This window comes from Talpa occidentalis, unplaced genomic scaffold (genome assembly GCF_014898055.3).
Source record: "Talpa occidentalis isolate TD23 unplaced genomic scaffold, MPIMG_talOcc4v2.1 talOcc4.10, whole genome shotgun sequence".
Taxonomy (NCBI): Eukaryota; Metazoa; Chordata; class Mammalia; order Eulipotyphla; family Talpidae; genus Talpa; species Talpa occidentalis.
In genome coordinates, this window is record NW_023600993.1 from 30672950 (window position 1) to 30691232 (window position 18283).

The 18283-nt window shown below is 48.3% G+C and overlaps 1 protein-coding gene across 1 annotated transcript; it reads right to left on the reverse strand.

The window, feature by feature from the left end:
• Positions 1-1839: 1839 nt before the first annotated feature.
• On the reverse strand, positions 1840-17594 carry POMGNT2 (protein O-linked mannose N-acetylglucosaminyltransferase 2 (beta 1,4-)). Its single transcript, XM_037527107.1, has 2 exons — positions 17435-17594; positions 1840-4128 (listed from the first exon to the last, which is right to left on the reverse strand). The coding sequence occupies exon 2, from the start codon at positions 4021-4023 to the stop codon at positions 2281-2283; it is 1743 nt and encodes a 580-aa protein (XP_037383004.1). The 5' UTR covers positions 4024-4128; positions 17435-17594; the 3' UTR covers positions 1840-2280.
• Positions 17595-18283: the final 689 nt, after the last annotated feature.

An 18283-nucleotide genomic window follows, 5' to 3' on the forward strand; every position in this document is an offset into this window, starting at 1 on the left:
CACCAGTGTCTCCATTTTCAATTGGAAAATGGGAGCACTGAGGTTATTAACGTGATGGTCATACAGCAAATCTCTCTCTCCCCCCACCCATTTTACATTAATTGGAAAAAAGTTATTGTTGCCAAATATTGCATGGTGTTGGGGGACAGTTATCTGAAATCCCAGTTTCATTGGGCATCCTTTATTTTTGTTTTCAGTCTTAACAGCCTTAGAAAAAGGCTGGCCTGCCTGAATGTGAGAAGTCTGATGGCCCAGCATTCAGAAACAGATCATTTGATTATTTCCACTAGATTTAAGTGCCTATAAGACAAGGACTATATCTTTTTGTAGTAGTTTCACTTTTCATTCTCAAGATTCAATAGAGAATTTTCTCAACTTCTAAATTAGTTGTTTTGAGAAATGAGAATACTTTGGTAAAGAACACACAATTTTCTGACTGTGTTGCTAGTCAGAATGGGGGGGAGCATTAAGATGTTAATCAGAATTCACTTAGTTTTAAAAAATTCATGTATTAAAAAAATGTAAACAGGAATCACAGGAGGCTTAAGCTGACATCCCCTCAAGGCCACTCAGTGCCCACGCACTCTGCCACACAAGCTCCGAGGCCCTTTCCCTTGGATATGCATCTGGAAGTGGAGGTGCTGAGGTCTAGGGCAGCTGGTTTTCCAAGTGGTTACACCATCTTCAATGTCTGAGACTTTGGGTGAGCTGAATCTTTAGTGGAATATGGTGGCAGTTTGAGATGGTGGCAGATGGTGGCTACAGTTAAGGAGAAAGATATTCCGGGTAAAAAGGGGGTCATACAGGCTTATGATGATGAGATTAAGGCTTTCGAATCTGCGCTGTATCCACCGTGAATTGGCCTGCAGCCACATTCCATGGTGGCGACACTCAGTGTATCCTATCATCTCAGTGATAGGACACTTGTCTAAGGACAGCTTCCGCCCAACACCTGATCAGTCTGAGCTGAGCTGTGCCCTGAGGGTCTGGCCCTTCCACCTCCCCTCTCTCTCCTCCACAAGGGTCAGAACTGCATGGCGGCCTCCCTACGAAGAGAGGCCAAAACTCTTCCTGCTCTGAGGACAATTCTGATCATGGGTTAACTTTCTGGCTGTTTCCATGGCAGCCAGATGAAGGATACATGTTACACATGGTATTCATCAAAACTGCTGATGGTAAAACAATCTCCAGGAGATAAACTACATCTCCCTGGAGGACAATGAATGAACCACCAGGTAGGACCCCACACAGCTACAGGATCTGCTAAGTAATAATTCTTATAACTAGCCCTGCCTTTAGGGACCCTGGGGAACTGATTGTTGTTTAAAAGGTAATGGTTTCTATGGGGTTTCTAAATCCAAGTGCCCCCCCCAACCCCTAACCACCACCTATGTGGGTCTTGTCTCCTTGCCCTGGAGAAAACATCCGGGGTAAAGAGTAAGAGAATGGCCCCCAGACTAGCGTGACGTCTCCCCCTGTGGAGGAACTTGCTCGACGCTGCCCTGCTGAGCATCCTGTCCTATATTCATCTGAGAGCATCGACGCCAGGTGTGGTCTCTGGTGGTTCTGAGTCTGAATGTTCAGTCAAGCCAAGGAAGGCCACTGTGGAGACAGCCCTTCCTCACTGGGGCCCTCTCCCACTGACTTCCATGCTTTTATTCCCCTGAAATGGAAATGTGGTGCTTACCCAGCTGGCTGGAAAGCCCAAACAGCTTGCCTATCTTCACAGTCCTCGACCCACTCCCAATGTCGCATTTTGGTTGACAATAAGGATTAAAGGGCATCTGACTACTAGCCCCCCTTCCTACTGTCCAATAAAGACTTGACCAAGATGTCCACAACCATTTAATGGAGGTTCCAAACACACCCTTCACTGGGAAACAGGGGAACTTCATGATGACGGAAGCTGAGGAACCACCACCCAAGCCGCCACGATTACTCCCAATTTCCAGATCTGGATACCGGCCAGGAAGACTCACTAGGGAACAGCACCACTCAGCCAAAGAGATCCCTTGGGATTCTTTCCTCTTCCTTTTCTTCCTCCTCCCTCTAAGGACTGCCTCCACGGGTAAGGATGGTCAGACTGGGAAAAGGGGTGGGGTCCCACTGCACCAGTGCGAAGAGGACTGCTGCGAACCCCATACTCCAGATGCAATAAGGAGTCAGGAGGCACAGGTCGGGACAGGTCTGCTCAATAAATAAAGGAATCAATCCCAGAAGCCACCCCAGGGAGCTAGCAGGGCCCAGGGACCTTCCTAAGGTCTGGCCACAGCGCCCTCGCTACGTATTGCACACCAGCACATCTGCAAAGGGTCCCTGGAGGATCTTGTTGAAAATGCAGCGGACCCACACCAGGTAGGTAGTAAAGGGCTTGATGTTCTCCGTGAAGGTGTGGTTCTGCAGGGCCAGGATGTAAGGCACATAGGTGTTCTCCCCCTGCTCCTGGAGCCACACCTCGTACTTCACCTCCCTCACCTTCAGGTACTTGAGGTTCCATGGGATCTGCCAGGACACGGTGAGGCGGGCCTCAGAGGCGCCCTGCACCGACGCCTGGCACCGGGCTTCCCGCACCTTGCCTGGGTAGAGGCCAACTGTCCACTTCTGCTTTCGTGGCCCTGGCTGGCCCTTCACCACACGCCGTATGGTTTGGATGAGGGATGGGATGTCCACCTTGGTGTCCTGGTAGATTCGAAAGAGCCACTCTGGGTTCCGGCAGCAGAGATGTCTCGGGACCTCACGGCTTTGTAGGATACGGGCCTGCTCGGCCCGGTCTAGGTGTGTGATGCCCCCCTGGTCCCAGGGCCGCTCAGGGTGCGTGACTGTGTTCTCTGGCATCATGTTCCGCCAGGCTACATACTGGAGGTCCATGCCAGGCAGCATGGCCAGTGTCTTATATGGGGTGTAGTGGTCAGGATTGACAGCATATGGGAATAGCTCAACTACAGTTGCCCCTCGGGGCAGAAAGAGGGCAGTGACCAGCTGGGCCCCGTGCATGCTGACCAGCATGGAGGCATTGCTGACCAGCCGCACAACATCAGCAAAGGTGTGATCTTCCAAGGACACCGTCACGGTCTTCATTTGGAACTCCTGGGCCAGAGCCAGCAGCAGCTCTGCCTCATTCAGGATGAGTCTGTTCTGGGTACGGCTGAAAACCAGAATGTACTCCTCGCCTAGGGGGACCCCTGAACGGCTCACATTCAGTTTTTCCATCATGAACCGTGCAAACTGCCGGATTTCATTGCCAGAGATGAGGATGTTGGCCTTTGGGCCCTGGGGCTGGACGAAGCCATACTGGTACCAGGTGGTGACCTTGGAGAGGCCCACAAAAGCATGGGAGAAGCACAGCAGCCGGCCCAGGGTCTTCAGCTGTGCCCGCAGGAGTGGCTGCTTGGGGCTGAGAAGCTTGTAGAGGTCAAAGTGTGCGCCCTCACCCCAGCCCTCCATGAAGAAGAGCCGAGCCTCGTGGGCCAGGCCTGGGAACTGCCGCAGGGTATAGAAGAGTGGCAGCAGGTCGTCATGGAATACGTGCATGAGGTTGTCGGGGTTGAAGCGGTTGGCGATAAGGGCCACGTCAGGCACAAACACAGGCTTGGGCATGAAGCGCAGGGCAGCGGCCGGCAACTCCACAAAGTTGAAGTACTGGGTGTTGTGGTCCTCCACGGTGGACAGGTCGAGCAGGGCCGGCTGGAAGCGCCGGGAGCCCAGATTGGGCAGCATGACAGACGTGTTGCCGTGGAAGAAGATGAACTCCTCCGCCTCATTGGAGTAGCAGAGCCACTTGAAGCGGCAGATACGGTCGGTGTGCGTGCGGCCCGTGCACACCATGTGTGTGCCACCTTCCATCAGGATCTGTAGGGCTTTTGGGTAGTCGATCCTCAGCATTGGGGTGGGCTCTGGGGCCTGTCGGCCAAGGGCCAGCTCCTCCTCCAGAGTGGCTGCATGTTCACGTAGCCGCACATGCTTCCACAGGACAGCTGCCAGTATGGACACCAGGAGGGCATTGAACACGGCTGAGAGGTGCATCCTAATGCCACTGTGGGGCGCTAGTGAGATGATGGCCGCTGGGAAGTGCCACAGGCCTGGTGGGTTTTACCCATCCCTACAGGCTCACGGAGGATTAGCAAAAGCCTGTAGGAAGAGAGAAGGAAAAAGAAGAGGTGTTGGTCTTTCTGGAGTCATTTCAAACCCTCACTGTGGCCCAGGCACTGTGCTAGGCTCAGTGTGCCGGCTCCAGCACGGGATCTTCCTGCCATGCTGCATGTGCACAGGAATGACAGATTAGGATGTTTATGTTCTGATTCTTCTGTCAGCTCCATTCTTCTAGCCAGTGATTTTTATTGTTTGGTTACTGCAGTTTTCAGTTCTAACATTTCCATTTAGTTGTTCTTTATATCTTTTCTTTCTTTGCTGAGACTAATCCTGGGCATTTTGTGTATTATGTTATAGTACTCTGGGAAGTCCTAGCCTCCCATAAGCCCCAATAGGGATGGGAGAGAGCTGCAGGGGTGGGACCTGGTTATTACAAGGTGAAGGTAGATGTATAGGCTATTCACTCTGCCTTTCCTGAAACTAGGAGGGGGACATAGGGAAGCAATTCCCTGGTGTTTTACAGGAAGATGGTGTTATTGTCAAAAAGGTTCCTGCTTTGCTAGGCGGCTTCTTTCCAGTTCTTTGCCAAGAGAGACAAAGCTTTCCTTGTGACATTTTTTTTGGATCTACACCTGTTTGCATTTCTGGGTTTCCAGCTCCTCTTGCATCCTGTTTGGGATACAAAGAAGGTGAAAAGGAAACCCAAGAACTGTCACATCACATCCTAAACTATCCTGGCTCTGAACCCCCGAGTCCCTGGCTCTGAGTCTGAGACAGCTTCCAAAAGAGGGTGTATGTGGCCTGGGAAAGTGAAAAAAGAGTCAGATAGACTCAGGCTCAAACCCCAGCTCCATGACTTACTGTGTATCTCTTCTGAACTCAGACTTCCTGTTAGCAAAAATAAGGGTACAGCACCTACCTCACAGGGTGGTGGAGAAGGTCAGAAATGGCTGATTAACTGAACCTTATAAAGATTGCTCTTCACCTCTAAAGTAGGAAAAAAGCAATTAGTTCAACCTAATTGCTGGACACTTCAGCTGAAGTGTCTAGCAACAAGGAAAGGAAAAAAATTCAAGGCATCAGATGGTTAATAAAGGGCCAGTGGGATGTACAGTGAAATGTGGCATTTTAAACATTTTGGACACACTTGGCTGCCTTCACTGGACTCAAAGCAAAAGATGATCAGTGCTAAGGCAGGATCTGTCACTTTTCATCACAGTCATTTGAGAAAAAGGATTTTAAGTCTAAGCAGAAAATTTCAACCAAAGTTGGACACTGCGACCAGATTGATGTTGTCACAAGTGGTGCCCTGGGCCATAGTCTGTCATCAACCTCTGCAACTTGGCCCCCGGTTCAAGTGCACTGCATTTATAAGTGACAGAGAGGACACTGTTTTTGCTCAACATCCATGCCTCCCTCATCTCTTCCTAATACCAAGCCACGTTTGTCCAGATAGCCACTCCTCCCCCACCCCGTACCCATGAGGTGCAAAGGAAACCAAAATCTCTCTGACCTCCAGAGGGCCAGTCAATAGAGAGCTACTTCTGAGCCTAGTTACTGGTGCCGTGTGTCACGCTAGTTGAACAGAACCAAGGAGACCAAAGGGAGTCATATTCCACGTTCCCACCCCCTGGAGAGAAAAGGAAGATGCTATCCCGTGGCTGCTGCCTGCCACCTGCTGACCATGAAGAAAGCAGCTTGAGAGCAAAGTCAGAATGCCAAGGATGGCCTGAGGAGAAGAGACACAAAGGATAAAAGGATGTTGGGGACATCCTGGGTCCCTGCCCTTGGACCTCCTGCTGTGAGAGATAATTTTCCTTATTGTTGAAGCTGGTTTTGAAGTATCATTCTCACTAAAAGGAGCCAAGGGCTTCTCTTCCAGGGTCGGGGCAGGGAAAGTATAAGATGAGTGTGGAACCCCATATAGTGAGAATGTAAGGAAGTTCTTAACCTGAAGGAGTTCCCAAAGACTAAATCTGGGATAATTTGAGTAGCAAAATTAAAAAGTAATAGTAATGGATTATAATCCATGGAATAAAATATTCATGAATCAACATTAATGTCAATAACTGAATAAGCAAATAGGGAAGGGACAGATCTTCCTTACAGTAGAATTCAATTAATAATCTAGATGTAATGATGAAAGGAGAAAATCTCCATTTGGCAAACATCAAATAGTTGTTTCAGGCAAGATCCATTAATGGATGCAAGACCCATTAAAATGATCTTGTTTCAGGTAAGATCCATTAAAATGAGTGGGTGAGGGCCTCCCCTGTGGCGCAGCAGTTGAGTGCTGGGTTGCGAAGCTGCCTGCAGCCTCTGCAGCACCGGTTCGATCCCCGGCTGCTCCCCGGCCACCGGGTGAGGGTCCCACATGGCGTGCAGACCTCTCCTGCCGCCCACTGCTGCCCTCAGCAGTGTACTTCGGTCCTTCTGCCTGCTCTGCTCCCTGCTCTGGCTCTGGTGAATTCTCTCACCCTCCCGCGTTCCTGACTGTACCCAGTGCTTGTATAAATAAATAAATAAATCTTTAAAAAAAATAAAACTGCAACTTCTTATTTAAAAAAAAATAAAAATAAAAAAAATAAAATGAGTGGGTGAAATTAAGATAAGAAGCAGGATATGTGCTTAGTCTCAAAACACCTCCTTGACACACACAACAATTACAAAAGTAAAATACTAGAAATTCAACATCAGAGAAACCTGGTGAACAGCCCCTGAGCCATGTAATCTGCATTAACAACACCAGGCACAGCACACTGGTATCGTGCACTCCTTGATATCAGCACCGAGAGCACTACCTCACTATTGTAGTCTTCTTGTCCCAAATACATAACCTCCATCTAAATTCCTGACAGAGACTTGGCGCGAGCTCCAGTTCTAGCTCTGAATATGGCCTGTATATCAGTTAACAGAGCAAATGCTAAACCCAAATTCAAGGATGTTCTATTAAACACCCAACTAGGGCTCTTCAATAGTTAAGGTCATAACAGAGAAGGCAAGATTAAGGAGGGGGTTGCAGACTGGAGGAGATCCTGGGCCAGGGAAAGGCTATTAGCGGGACACTTGACAGTTTGAATAAGGTGTGTGGTTTAGTTAATAGTGCTGTGTTAATTTTCTGGTTTTGATAACAGTATTGTGGTTATATAAGATGTTAACACTAGGGAAGCTGAGTGAAGTCTTTTTTGGTAACTTTTCTGTAACTCTAAAATTATTCAAAATAAAAAGTCATAAAAATTAGATAATTAAAAAAACAAGAGAACATAGTATTTATAGATAAAATGACATACATGTAGTTTATTCTAAAATATTACCGCAAAAAAAGGCAGAGAGACAGATGGCACAGGACAGGAGGATATTGGTTATTGTGGCAGATGACTATGGGACCCTCTGTATGATTCTCTTTTGTGTTTCTGGGTCTTTCCTACAATATAAAGATCAAAAGGAAATAAAGAATCAGTTAAATCACTATTATAAATGACAAAATTCTGGAGAGTGGATGAGTAATAAATTACAACTCAGAAAAAGTAAAGTAAATAGAGCCCTCCTTGGAGAGAGGGGAGGCAGATGCTTGTGCCAAGAGCTGACACATATTTTGCAACAGAAGCTAAAGCTAAAACAAACACATCCAGGGATGTCAGAAGCAAGATCCCCAGGAAAATAAGGAAAGGGGAGAGGAAAGACCCACCTTCAGCCTGCGTGGGCATCTCACTGCTGTCTAGTGAGCGATCGGCTAGCTGCTCTTCTCCCAGGCACCCCGTTGGTGAAAGGCAGGTTGGCAGCAGGTAGGACTGAGAGGCAGGGCCACAGGCAGAAAGGAGGCCAGAGTTCTCCAGACATGGGAGGCTGTGTGTGTAGTACAATCCCACTCAAACACCCAGGGCCTTAGGGCAAAGCTTATGGGAATCAGGAAGCATGGCAGTGGGGGCCTTGAGGGGCAAACGGGCAGAGACCAGGCTTTGAGAATGGGCAGGGGGAGACTGCTTCTAATTAGAGGCCAAGTCCTCCAGCCACCTGCTAGGCCCCGCTGCACCTGCTGGGGTTGACAGAGGTAGGGCAAATACAGGCTAGGCCACCTATACCTTCATTGAGCACGTCAGGCTCTAGAGCTACCTTCGAAGAGGAAAGGAAAGGAAGACTGCTAGTCACAGACAGATCACTTCACTAGAAATAGTGTGGTGGTTAAAAGCACGGGCCCCTGAGTTTCTAATGGACAAGCCAGGCGGCCTGCACCAACATCTGAATAGTCAGAACCACCCCCAATACTTTACGTTGGCAGCATACTAAAAACTATTTGTACATGTTCTCATTTATTTCTTAAACCGGAGTTTAGCGGTTAGCATAGTACCATTAACATTTCCCCATCTTACAGATCAGAACACAGAAGGCAGGAGAAGCTAAGTCCCTCAGTTTGTATGGAATGGACTCAGGATTTAAGCGTGGAGCCCAGAAGTACTATATTATGTTAACAGCCCAGGCACCATTTGGACCTCACCCTGTTGGCATTCCAGGGCAAGGTGGTCCAGGGGACACAAATGTTATCATTTATCATTCCCTACCACCTCTACTTTGGTACCAGAAAGAGGACCCAACTTTGCATAGGGCACAAAGAGCTGAGCAGATCTGCAAGGAAAACTCATGATAGAACAAGAACATTTTTCAGAAGGATCCCATCTGCTTTGAGAAACACTGGAGGAAGGTGTTGGTGATGCCGTCGCACCTGCGGATACAGTAAGAGCTGGGCAGCTGGGGAGGAGCCGCCTACAGTGGGGGTTCACCATCTGAGGTAGGTCAGCCAGCACTAGGTGCAGATCCCACAGAGGCTCAGAGAAGCAGATCATGAGAGCCTTGGGGTCTGGGAAGGAGCAAAAAGCTCCATGAATTCTAGGTCTAGAGCCAGGAGTATAAACTCACATTTATACCGAGTCCAAGAACCAATGGGGAAAGTGAAGGCAAGGGCTGGAGGGATTTATGGCCTGGACACACAACACCTAGGTTAGAGCTCAAGGTGATAAGGGCCTGACAGGAAAAGTGGCCTGGTGATACCCACTTGTATCAGTCTCCTTGGGCTGCCATAACAAAACACTGCAGACTGGGAAGCTAACCAACAGAAATTTGTTTTCTCACAGTTCTGGAGGCTGGAAGCTCAAGGTCAAGGTGCTGGTGAGTCTGATTTCTCTGGAGGCCTCTATTGTTGGTGTGCAGATGGCTATCTTCTCACTATGTGAGGACAGCTCCTAAATGTCCGTGCGCGCATACGTGTGTGTGTGTGTGTGTGTGTGTGTGTATGTATGTGTGTATAGAGGCATCTCTTCCATCTCTCTTCCTATGAGGACATCATTCCTATCCAATTAGGGCCTTACCTATGGCTTCATTTAATTATCTTCTTAAAGGCTCTATCTCCATATCAAGTTACATGGGGATTAGGATTTCAATACATGAATTGGGAATAGGAGGGAGACACAATTCAGTCCACAGCACCACTCTTCTGGTTTTTCCAGAGAAGCCAGAAATCTAATTAAAATGTGAAGTGTTCCAATTTGTAACTTCTGGCAACCATTCAAATTAAGTGAAGATGACATGCAGGCCCAAGGGCTGGGCTCCTCTGGCCTCTGCTGCTGGGTATGAAGGTTGTCAAGAGCTAATTTAAAGTGAAGCCCCCCTCCTGCTGGCCTCACCTGCTGCACCCAGTTCCTAAATGCCTGACTGCCAGCACCCACCTGACTCAGGCTGCAGAAAATCCAGCAAGGCTTGGGCCAAGGTGCAATGTGGCAACAGTGCCTTATAGAAGGTTTTATATTATTACTTTCCTTTTAAAACCTGTTCATACTTCAAATTGAAAGATCACAGAATACTTATTTCATCACTAAAATGCACTTTCACCCTAAATGCAGCCTGAATTGCCAGTGCTGAATTATGGAAGCTGTTGTTCCTGCACTGGTCTCACACATTACAACTTGTTATAATAGCTGAAACATTACAACAAGTTCCAATAGTTGGCACATCCTCAGAATGATCTCTTTCCAAACTGCCCCCCTTTATTTGCTACCAGAAGCAGCACATGGAACTTGTCCTAGTATCAGAATGTTTATATGTGCTCCAAAAGTAGATATCAAGTCAATGCTACTGAAAAACTTGAATAAAGGACATCAGATTTTCTAACAAAAGCATTTATCCTTTGGCAGAAAGTCAGTGTTTGAGTGCTCCATGTAAAACTTAACATGGAACTGACCAAGGATATTTAACATTTAGCTAATAATTTGCATTCTGGATAATAGCTCCTTGCTTAGGGCAAAGCAAAATCAAAGCTGGAGACAGTAATCCCATGTCAACAGTGGATGACTGTGACTCTTTTATCAATAAATGGGTAAGGAATGCTTTGAGAGGGGCGGGGGACCCCCAGACAAGTTCCAGTCCATCTGACTTTGGAGTGATGAGTGACTTCTGAGAACAGTCTAGGTGCCAAGGCTCTCAGCATATGCAGGATGGTTGAAGAGGGGGTAGTTTTCAGTGTCCCAAAAACACAGAAAGCTTTGCTCACACAACCAGTCATGGCATCATCTGGCTTTTGCAAACTGAATCTGCCTGTGTGGTCCTCTCTGGCACAATAGTGCAGCACTAGTGTGTACCAATGTGGCATGAACACGGTGATGCAGGCCAGGAACAGAACTGTGACACAGAATACTACTGCATCAGTATTCTAGGTGATACTGAAAATTCACATAAAAACGATTCTTTGGGCCTCCATGGTAGTGCAGGGGTTGAGTCTTGCACTATCAAGCTATTGCCAGCCACTGTGACATGAGTTTGATTCCCGGCCAGGGAGCTAACCCACAAGGCGCAGCAGACCTCTCCTGTCTCACCCACTGCTCCCCTAGCATTGTATTTCAGCTGATCTGCTTGTTCTGCTCCCCATTCTGTCACTGGTGAATCCTCTCACCCCCTGCACCTGTGGCCTACACCCCAGTTCTTGTATGCATAAATAAATAAATCTTTAAAAAAATGACTTTTACAGGGAAACCCCAACATGTACACAGATCCAATGGGTCCTCGGGTCCAGTTGGAAAGAAATTAATTCATCCAGAGGGTCAGAAGACAACTCACTATAGGATGCATAAAACACAAAGCATCACATACCATACAGATGCACCATGGGAGTCATGTTGGTTGAAGCTGGGGGTCTCCCAGGGAAGCAAATGGGAGGGTGACTGAGTAAGGATCTGGAGGTATTTGGGTGGTAGCAGGGGATAAAATGAGCTCCTCTGCTACGGATCCACATGTTCCTATTGGCGATGACTGATATAAATCTCTGTCCACAGCAGATGTCACTATGTCCACATTTGCCCACCAAACTATAAGGTCACCAAGCCATGGGTTCCTGTCTACCTGGACAATGATTGCTTGCCCAAAGCCATGTACACCTGAGTGGGTACTGCATATCAAGACAGGTTAAGACTGGGGACAAAGCTACAGGGAAGATCTGGAGGATGAAGTTGCCAGAAGACCTGGGTTTCACTGGTGGAGTCCCAAGGGCTCAGGTGGCCACCTGCAAAGCCCTCTGCAGGTACAGCCACGTGATGGCCAGGTTACTAGTGGCCCCTACCAGGCACACAGGGAGGCTGGAACTCAACCTCAGCAAACGAGGGAGGTCTTGGCTTGATTCACAAAGACAATCATTTTTCAGATGTTAAAGCCAAAGTGCAGAGAGATTACACACCTGTCCAAAGTTATACAGGAAGCAGTGAGGAGACTAACATAGGAAGGGTGGCAACAGCATTGGTCGGTCCTTTTTTGTTTTCTTTTTTATCTGGGAATAATTTCAAGCTTACAAATAGGTTGCCTGCTTAGTTCAAAGAACTTTACTACATTCTTATTCAGATTTACAAATTGCTAGTTGGACATACCTGTTTTGTCACTCTCTTTATTTTTTGAACCATTTAAAAATAAGGTGAGATATCTTACTCCATTAGCTCTTAATATTCCAGTATGTATTCCCTAAAAATGAGGGTAGTATTACATAAAGCAAATTCAGGAAATCAATATCGACGTGATACTGTCAATAATCTGGGGTCTCTGATCTGTGGTCCAGGATCCAATCCAGGATGAAGCAGGGCATCGAGTTGTCTCTCTAGTCTCTTCCAGTCTGGGAGAGCTTATCAGTGTTTCCTTGACCTTCATGACCTTGACAACTTGGAAGAGTCAGGGTCTGTTATTTCCTAGTTTGTTGCTCAATTTGGGTTTGTCGATGTTTTTTATGATTAACTTGGGTTACACAGCCTTGTTGGGAATCAGTCGACATACTAAGCCATTCATGTGACCCTGTTCCTGGTGAGTCTTGCTGGGGACAACCAGGATCAGGAAGATCAAGAAATCGCAGTGTGTGTAGGATACTTGAATGAGCAGCGCTACTTCCCTGGAGAAAAGAAGTCCCAAAACCGTGGCATTCTCCACATTCTGCACACTTGAGAGACTGTGCAGCGAGTGTGCTCTAGATGGTGGGCTGCAAGCTTTGTGACTGACTAGATACACGCGCATGGTGGTGACACAGGGCCCCAGGCATAAGTATGGACTTGGGGTACATGCAATTCTCAGATTTGGCTGCCATTCTGCCCCTAGCATGGCTGAATGAGCTGCCCCAGGACCCTGAGGTGAGGCCTGCAGAAGGAGGTCACCAGGAGTGGGGTGCAGGAAGAGCTGTTCTAAGGGGGCAGAGCTGCTTCAACATGAGGGGTCATTACTTTGTAGGACAGCGAGTCTCTGCCTGGAAGTGGTCCTGCAAAACATCAGCCTGTGAAGGCTGCTCCGCAGGTGAGAAAGAGACTGGTCAGGGGTCCTCCGAACAGGCATTCCCAGTGTGACCCAGTATCAGTACCACCTGGGCTCTAGAAATGTAGAATCTTGGGCCCCACTTCAGACCTGGGGAGAGAATGTGTGGAACTAGATTCTCTGAGGTGGGGCCCGAGAACCTGTGTTTTAATGATGATTCCAGGTGATTACATGTGCTCAATTTTCGGAGCTGTTTTGAGGTTTCTCTAACATGCGTCAATTTTGCAATTAGTAAATTTGTTCCCATCTTCTGCTAAGATAGTACATAAGCCTATGTTCTGGGGCAGACTGAGAAGCCCACCTTACTCTGAGGCCTGTTTTAGAAGGTTCCTTAACTACCAAATGGTAGTCACAATGGCAGAATGAAAAGCCTGATTCTCTGACAGATGCTGGGCCTTGTGTACAGAGAAGACATGGGAAGCCAGACAAAATGGAAAGATCAAACGCTGTCCAGGCTAGCTCAGGAGAAGAGGATGCTAGTCTTTGGTTGGGGGTAGAGGTTAATGTTACCACCACTTTACTTTACTGAGCACCTATTACATGCCAGGCAGTGTCCTAAGCCCTTTTCCTTCCCCTTTTCATTTAAATCTCACAAAAGCTTTCCAGTGCAGCTACTAGTATAATCTCCATTTCCTCTTTCTTTGAAAAAGCCGAGATTTTAGTGAGGTTAAGGACCTTGTTCTAGACCTTGTTCTAGACAGGTCAAGCAAGGGCACCAGGATTCCAATCCAATCTGACTCCAGGGGTCTTGTTCTCAAGCACTGAGCTCATGTGCCATCAGACTCGGAGGTACACTCAGTGACAGAGAAGCAGAGCAGACCTCGCAGCAATCTGCTTTTATTACTCAAGGGCAGAGTAGGAGTGGATGGCTCTGGAAACACAGACCTCAACTGTAACTTAGCAACCCCAGGCTTCTCTCCTGTAATGACTCCCCACCCGGCCAGACAGCACGACATCAGGCAGGACAGTCTATGTAGGATACCAGGGGGATAATTATCCCAGATGCCCTGTACTGTGCTGAGGGGGTTAAGACAGCAATTTTAAAATTACAAAGCCACCGCTTTTTAGAGCTAAAAGAGTCTATAAGGGCCTCCCTGGTGGCGCAGCGGTTGAGCGCTGGGTTGCGAAGCCGCCCGCAGCCTCTGCAGCGCCGGTTCAATCCCCGGCTGCTCCCCGGCCACTGGAGGAGGGTCCCACATGGCGCGCAGACCTCTCCTGCCACCCGCTGCTCCCCTCAGCAGTGTACTTCGGTCCTTTTGCCTGCTCTGCTCCCCGCTCTGGCTCTAGAGAGTTCTCTCACCCTCCCGCGCTTCTGACTGTACCCAGTGCTTGTATAAATAAATAAAAAAATAAAAATAAAATCTTAAAAAAAATTAAAAAAAAAAAGAGACTATAAAATATGTGCTCTGACTCCTTATTTTGTAAGAGAAGTCTTGAGAGGCAGTGTGGGCATTCACATATAGCCAAGAATAAAACAGCAACACCCTGGCTCTCAATCCAGGGCTTCTTCTGCTCAAACCTGCAGCTTGAGGGCAACCCTCTTCCCAAAAGCAGCCACCAGGCCCAGAGAGGAAGGGCACAGCTCTGGGACTCTTCCCAGCCCTTTGTTTATTTTTTATTTATTTATTTATTTTTTTTTTGGTGGGACACTTGCCAGTGGCCGGGGATTGAACTGGCGCTGCAGAGGCTGCGGGTAGCCTCGCAACCCAGCGCTCAACTACTGCACCACCAGCGGAGGCCCCCAGCCCTTTGTTTAGCAAAACCACTTGCTCTCATAGCCCAGCTCTCCAGATCCTACCCACATCATGCCCCTTCCAATCCACTTGTCCAGTGATGGCCACAGAGCTTAATCCCTAATATCTCACCCCCCAGAACCACTTAGCACATGACCTCCTCCAGCTTCCCTACTAGACAAAAGCAACTTCATCCCACCTCTGCCATGAAGAGGAAACATATGTAGTGGACTACAGGTTCCTACCTCTTTCTCCAAGCAGCATGAGAAGACCTGCCTGCTGAGGTGTAAGATACCCTGCCACAGGCACAACTGTGCTTCAAGAACTGTGAAGACTATGGGCAGCAGAGTAGAAGAAGCAACGATCAACTGGTTCTGGAGCTGGGATGCCATGATGTGAGGTCCTAACAGCTCTGTGATCCTCAACCAATCATTTTTTCTTTTTTGGCATACAGAAAACTGTACATAATAAGGGTATGTCATTTCCTGAGTTTGGAGATAAGTGTACATTCATAAACCATTACCATAATCTATGCCACAAACCTAGCTATCACCTCCAAAAATGCCTTCCTGTCCTCTTATTTGTGTGTGATAAGAATACTTAACATAAGATCTACGTTCTTAGCAAAATTGTAAGTATATAAAAGGTTTCTGTAAACTATAGGCACTATGGTGTACAACAGATCTCTAGGATTTAATCCTCTTATATACCTGAAACTTTGCACCTCTCTTATTCCCCTTCTCTCAGCCCCTGGCAACCACCACTGACTATGCCTTCATGAGTTTTACTCTTTTAGAGTCATCATATAAGTGGCATTGTGCAGTATTTGTCCTTCTGTATCTGCCTGTGACAGTTCTTAACCTCCGCAAGTGTTCATTTCCTGGTCTGAAAAAGACACAATTATACCTACGTCACAAGGTTGTTTTGTGAATTCAGAGACAACACAGGCAAAACACAGTGTCTAGCAATTATTTTTATAATATTATTGTTAATCACAATGCTAGAACAACTCCCCTTCACTGGCTCTTACTCTATGCCAGGCATAATGGTAAGTGCTTTACATGCATTAACTCACTGATTCCCTTCAACAAACCTAAAACTGCTGTTAACAATCTCATTCCACATTTGAGGAAGTATGCCGAGATTCGTTAAATGAATTACTCACAACTATTGGTAAATGAATGCTCACAGCTATTATAAAAAAAAATTATCAGATGATAGGTGGGTCCTGGGGGAGAGTAGTCACTGACACCAAACTGAGAGTGACAAGGACCCTTGGGGAATGGAGTGTTTGGTAATTGAATTTTCTGGCGAACTCAATACCCATTAGGAACATTTGCTTATTGCTAAATATTCTAAAGCAAGGCTCAGAGCAAGAACTTGCCAGCCAGAGGCCAGTTTGAAAAATCTTAGAGCTGCTCTGACACCTCATCAAGGCCACGGGATGCTCACATGGTGTGTGAAAGCCCAGGTCTCAGCACCCATCCTCCTTGAGGCTAAGGACTGTGGGGCATTATTTCATTATTTCATTTACTCCTCTTTGCTCAGCTTCCCCTCACCTTTCTAGGCCCAAGATTCTGCAACTGATGTGCTGGCCATCACTGGGAAAGAGGTAGCATGTGCTCTTTCAGGCCCTGCCACCAACTGAGACTTAAAAGAGTCCTCATCGGTCATGTGAAAGGATGAGTTGGAAACTGGCCAACACCTTTGAGAGCCAGAGATGGCAGCTACTTGCAGCATAAAGATGGACCTGGGTTCCAATCTCACCTCTAACATTTTCCATCGTTAGCAATGTTAGCAAGTGCTAACATTCATTGCAATGCACTGTGTACCAGACATGAGGCTAAGGACTGTGGGGCATTATTTCATTTACTCGTCATAGCAACCCTGATACGGAGGTACTTTTATCCCCATTTTGCTGAGGGAGAAACTCAGGCTCACAGAGGGTAAGTGACCTGCTCAAGGACACACAGCTAGTAAATGAGAGTCAGGATTTAGACGCCCTGCACATGTAACAGTAAAGGTTTAGTGAAGGAACTCTGCTCTGCCTGTGCTCTTAGCCACTAAGTCCTATCAAGCTCATTCCATAACCCTTTCCACGTCGGGCCTTGATTCCCCCAAGAGTTGGCATAAAGCAAGCAGAATCTGGCCCCAGTACGAGGTGCAGGGCTCTGGCCTGAGGATCCCTGAACTTGGCAGGGGACTTCCATCAATGATGGGGAGACATACATTCAGGCCTTGGGTAGGAGTCCGTAGGGTCGGTCCATCTTCAGCACTGCTAAGCAAGCCTTGGAAAACTCCCATCACCCGACACACAGTAGGTGCTCTATTATTAAGTCCCACGGAGCCCAGGGATCAGATGTCTGCCTGCCCAGCTCTGATTTCAAACGGCGCTCTGGAGGCCCAGGGCCCCTTCGCGCAACTAGCCTGGCTCCTGGCCATCCGCGCCTCCTGAGCACCATCACCCTCCAAGCAAAACGGTGTGCGGACCCGCTGCCAGAACTCAGCCCGGAGCTAAGGGCTTCGGTTGCAAGTCTCGGGGCGTCGCCCGGGCCGGCGGCACCCAGACACTGGGGTTCACCTCTTCTCGCCCCCGCCCACCTCCTTCTCCTCCAGCCTGCAGCACGCGTCCCTCCTCAGTTCTGTAAACTCCCCGACGCGCCCCCCTCCTCGCCCCAGGCCCGGCGCCCCGGTCGTCTCCTCCCGGCGGAGGTCCCGAGCCAATCCCTCAACTCAGAACCCGCCCGGGGAGCCGAACCCTCGGCAGCCGCGAGCGCGGGTCTCACCTGCAACCCGGCTCCGCAGAGCTGAAGCCACCTCAGCCGACGCGTCCTGGAGAGCCGCCCGCGGAACTGGCTTTGGTCAAATCCTCCACCGCCGCCTACAGTGCCCGCTTCGAACCCGGGAGGCCCAGGCAGGGAGCGCAGGGTGCAGCGTGCAGCAGGGTCCGCCGCCGCCGGGCTCGCAAGCGCCCGCCGTGCGCCTATCCAGCCCGCGAGCCCGGCGCGGTAGCCTGTGCGCGTGCGCAGGTGAGCGGGTCCAGCAGCCTCCAGCCCTCAATCAGCACCACCCCCTTGGCTCGTGGAATCCTGGGAACTGTAGTTTACATGGAGGCTAGTCGGCCGGTTACCGCGTGGAATCCTGGGAGTCGTAGTTTACTCCCCGAGAGGCAGTTTTACTAGTGGTTGAATATGGGATTACTGATAATAAATTTAAACACAACTTAAACCGTCAACCAGATGTTAATTATAAGATCAAAGTAATACATTTACAGGCTCTTAAAAATATAATACAGGGGCGTTAAATACTATTTAACTACTCCCCCTGATGCACGGCTCCTGTTTCCCTGATGTATCACTAGACCCCTGCACTATTCCCCTGATGCACTACTCCTTACCCACACTTGCCCCTACCCTATCCCCCGTGACAATCCAGTTCCTCAAGGGCAACCATTCGCAACCCTATGGTTGTTGCATCCAACACTTATACTGGCTTTCAAAATACACATATGCCCTCGATTTCTTGACTTATGAGTTTACACCTCTTGACTTTTTGCTGGAATAAATAAGAATTTAACTTGTCCAGATGTGTACCAACCACGACGAACCACTCCCATAGTTATGAAACAATTTCTG

Excerpts from the sequence above, each read along its gene's own strand:
- POMGNT2 (XM_037527107.1), bottom strand. The coding sequence starts at position 4,023 with ATGCACCTCTCAGCCGTGTTCAATGCCCTCCTGGTGTCCATACTGGCA.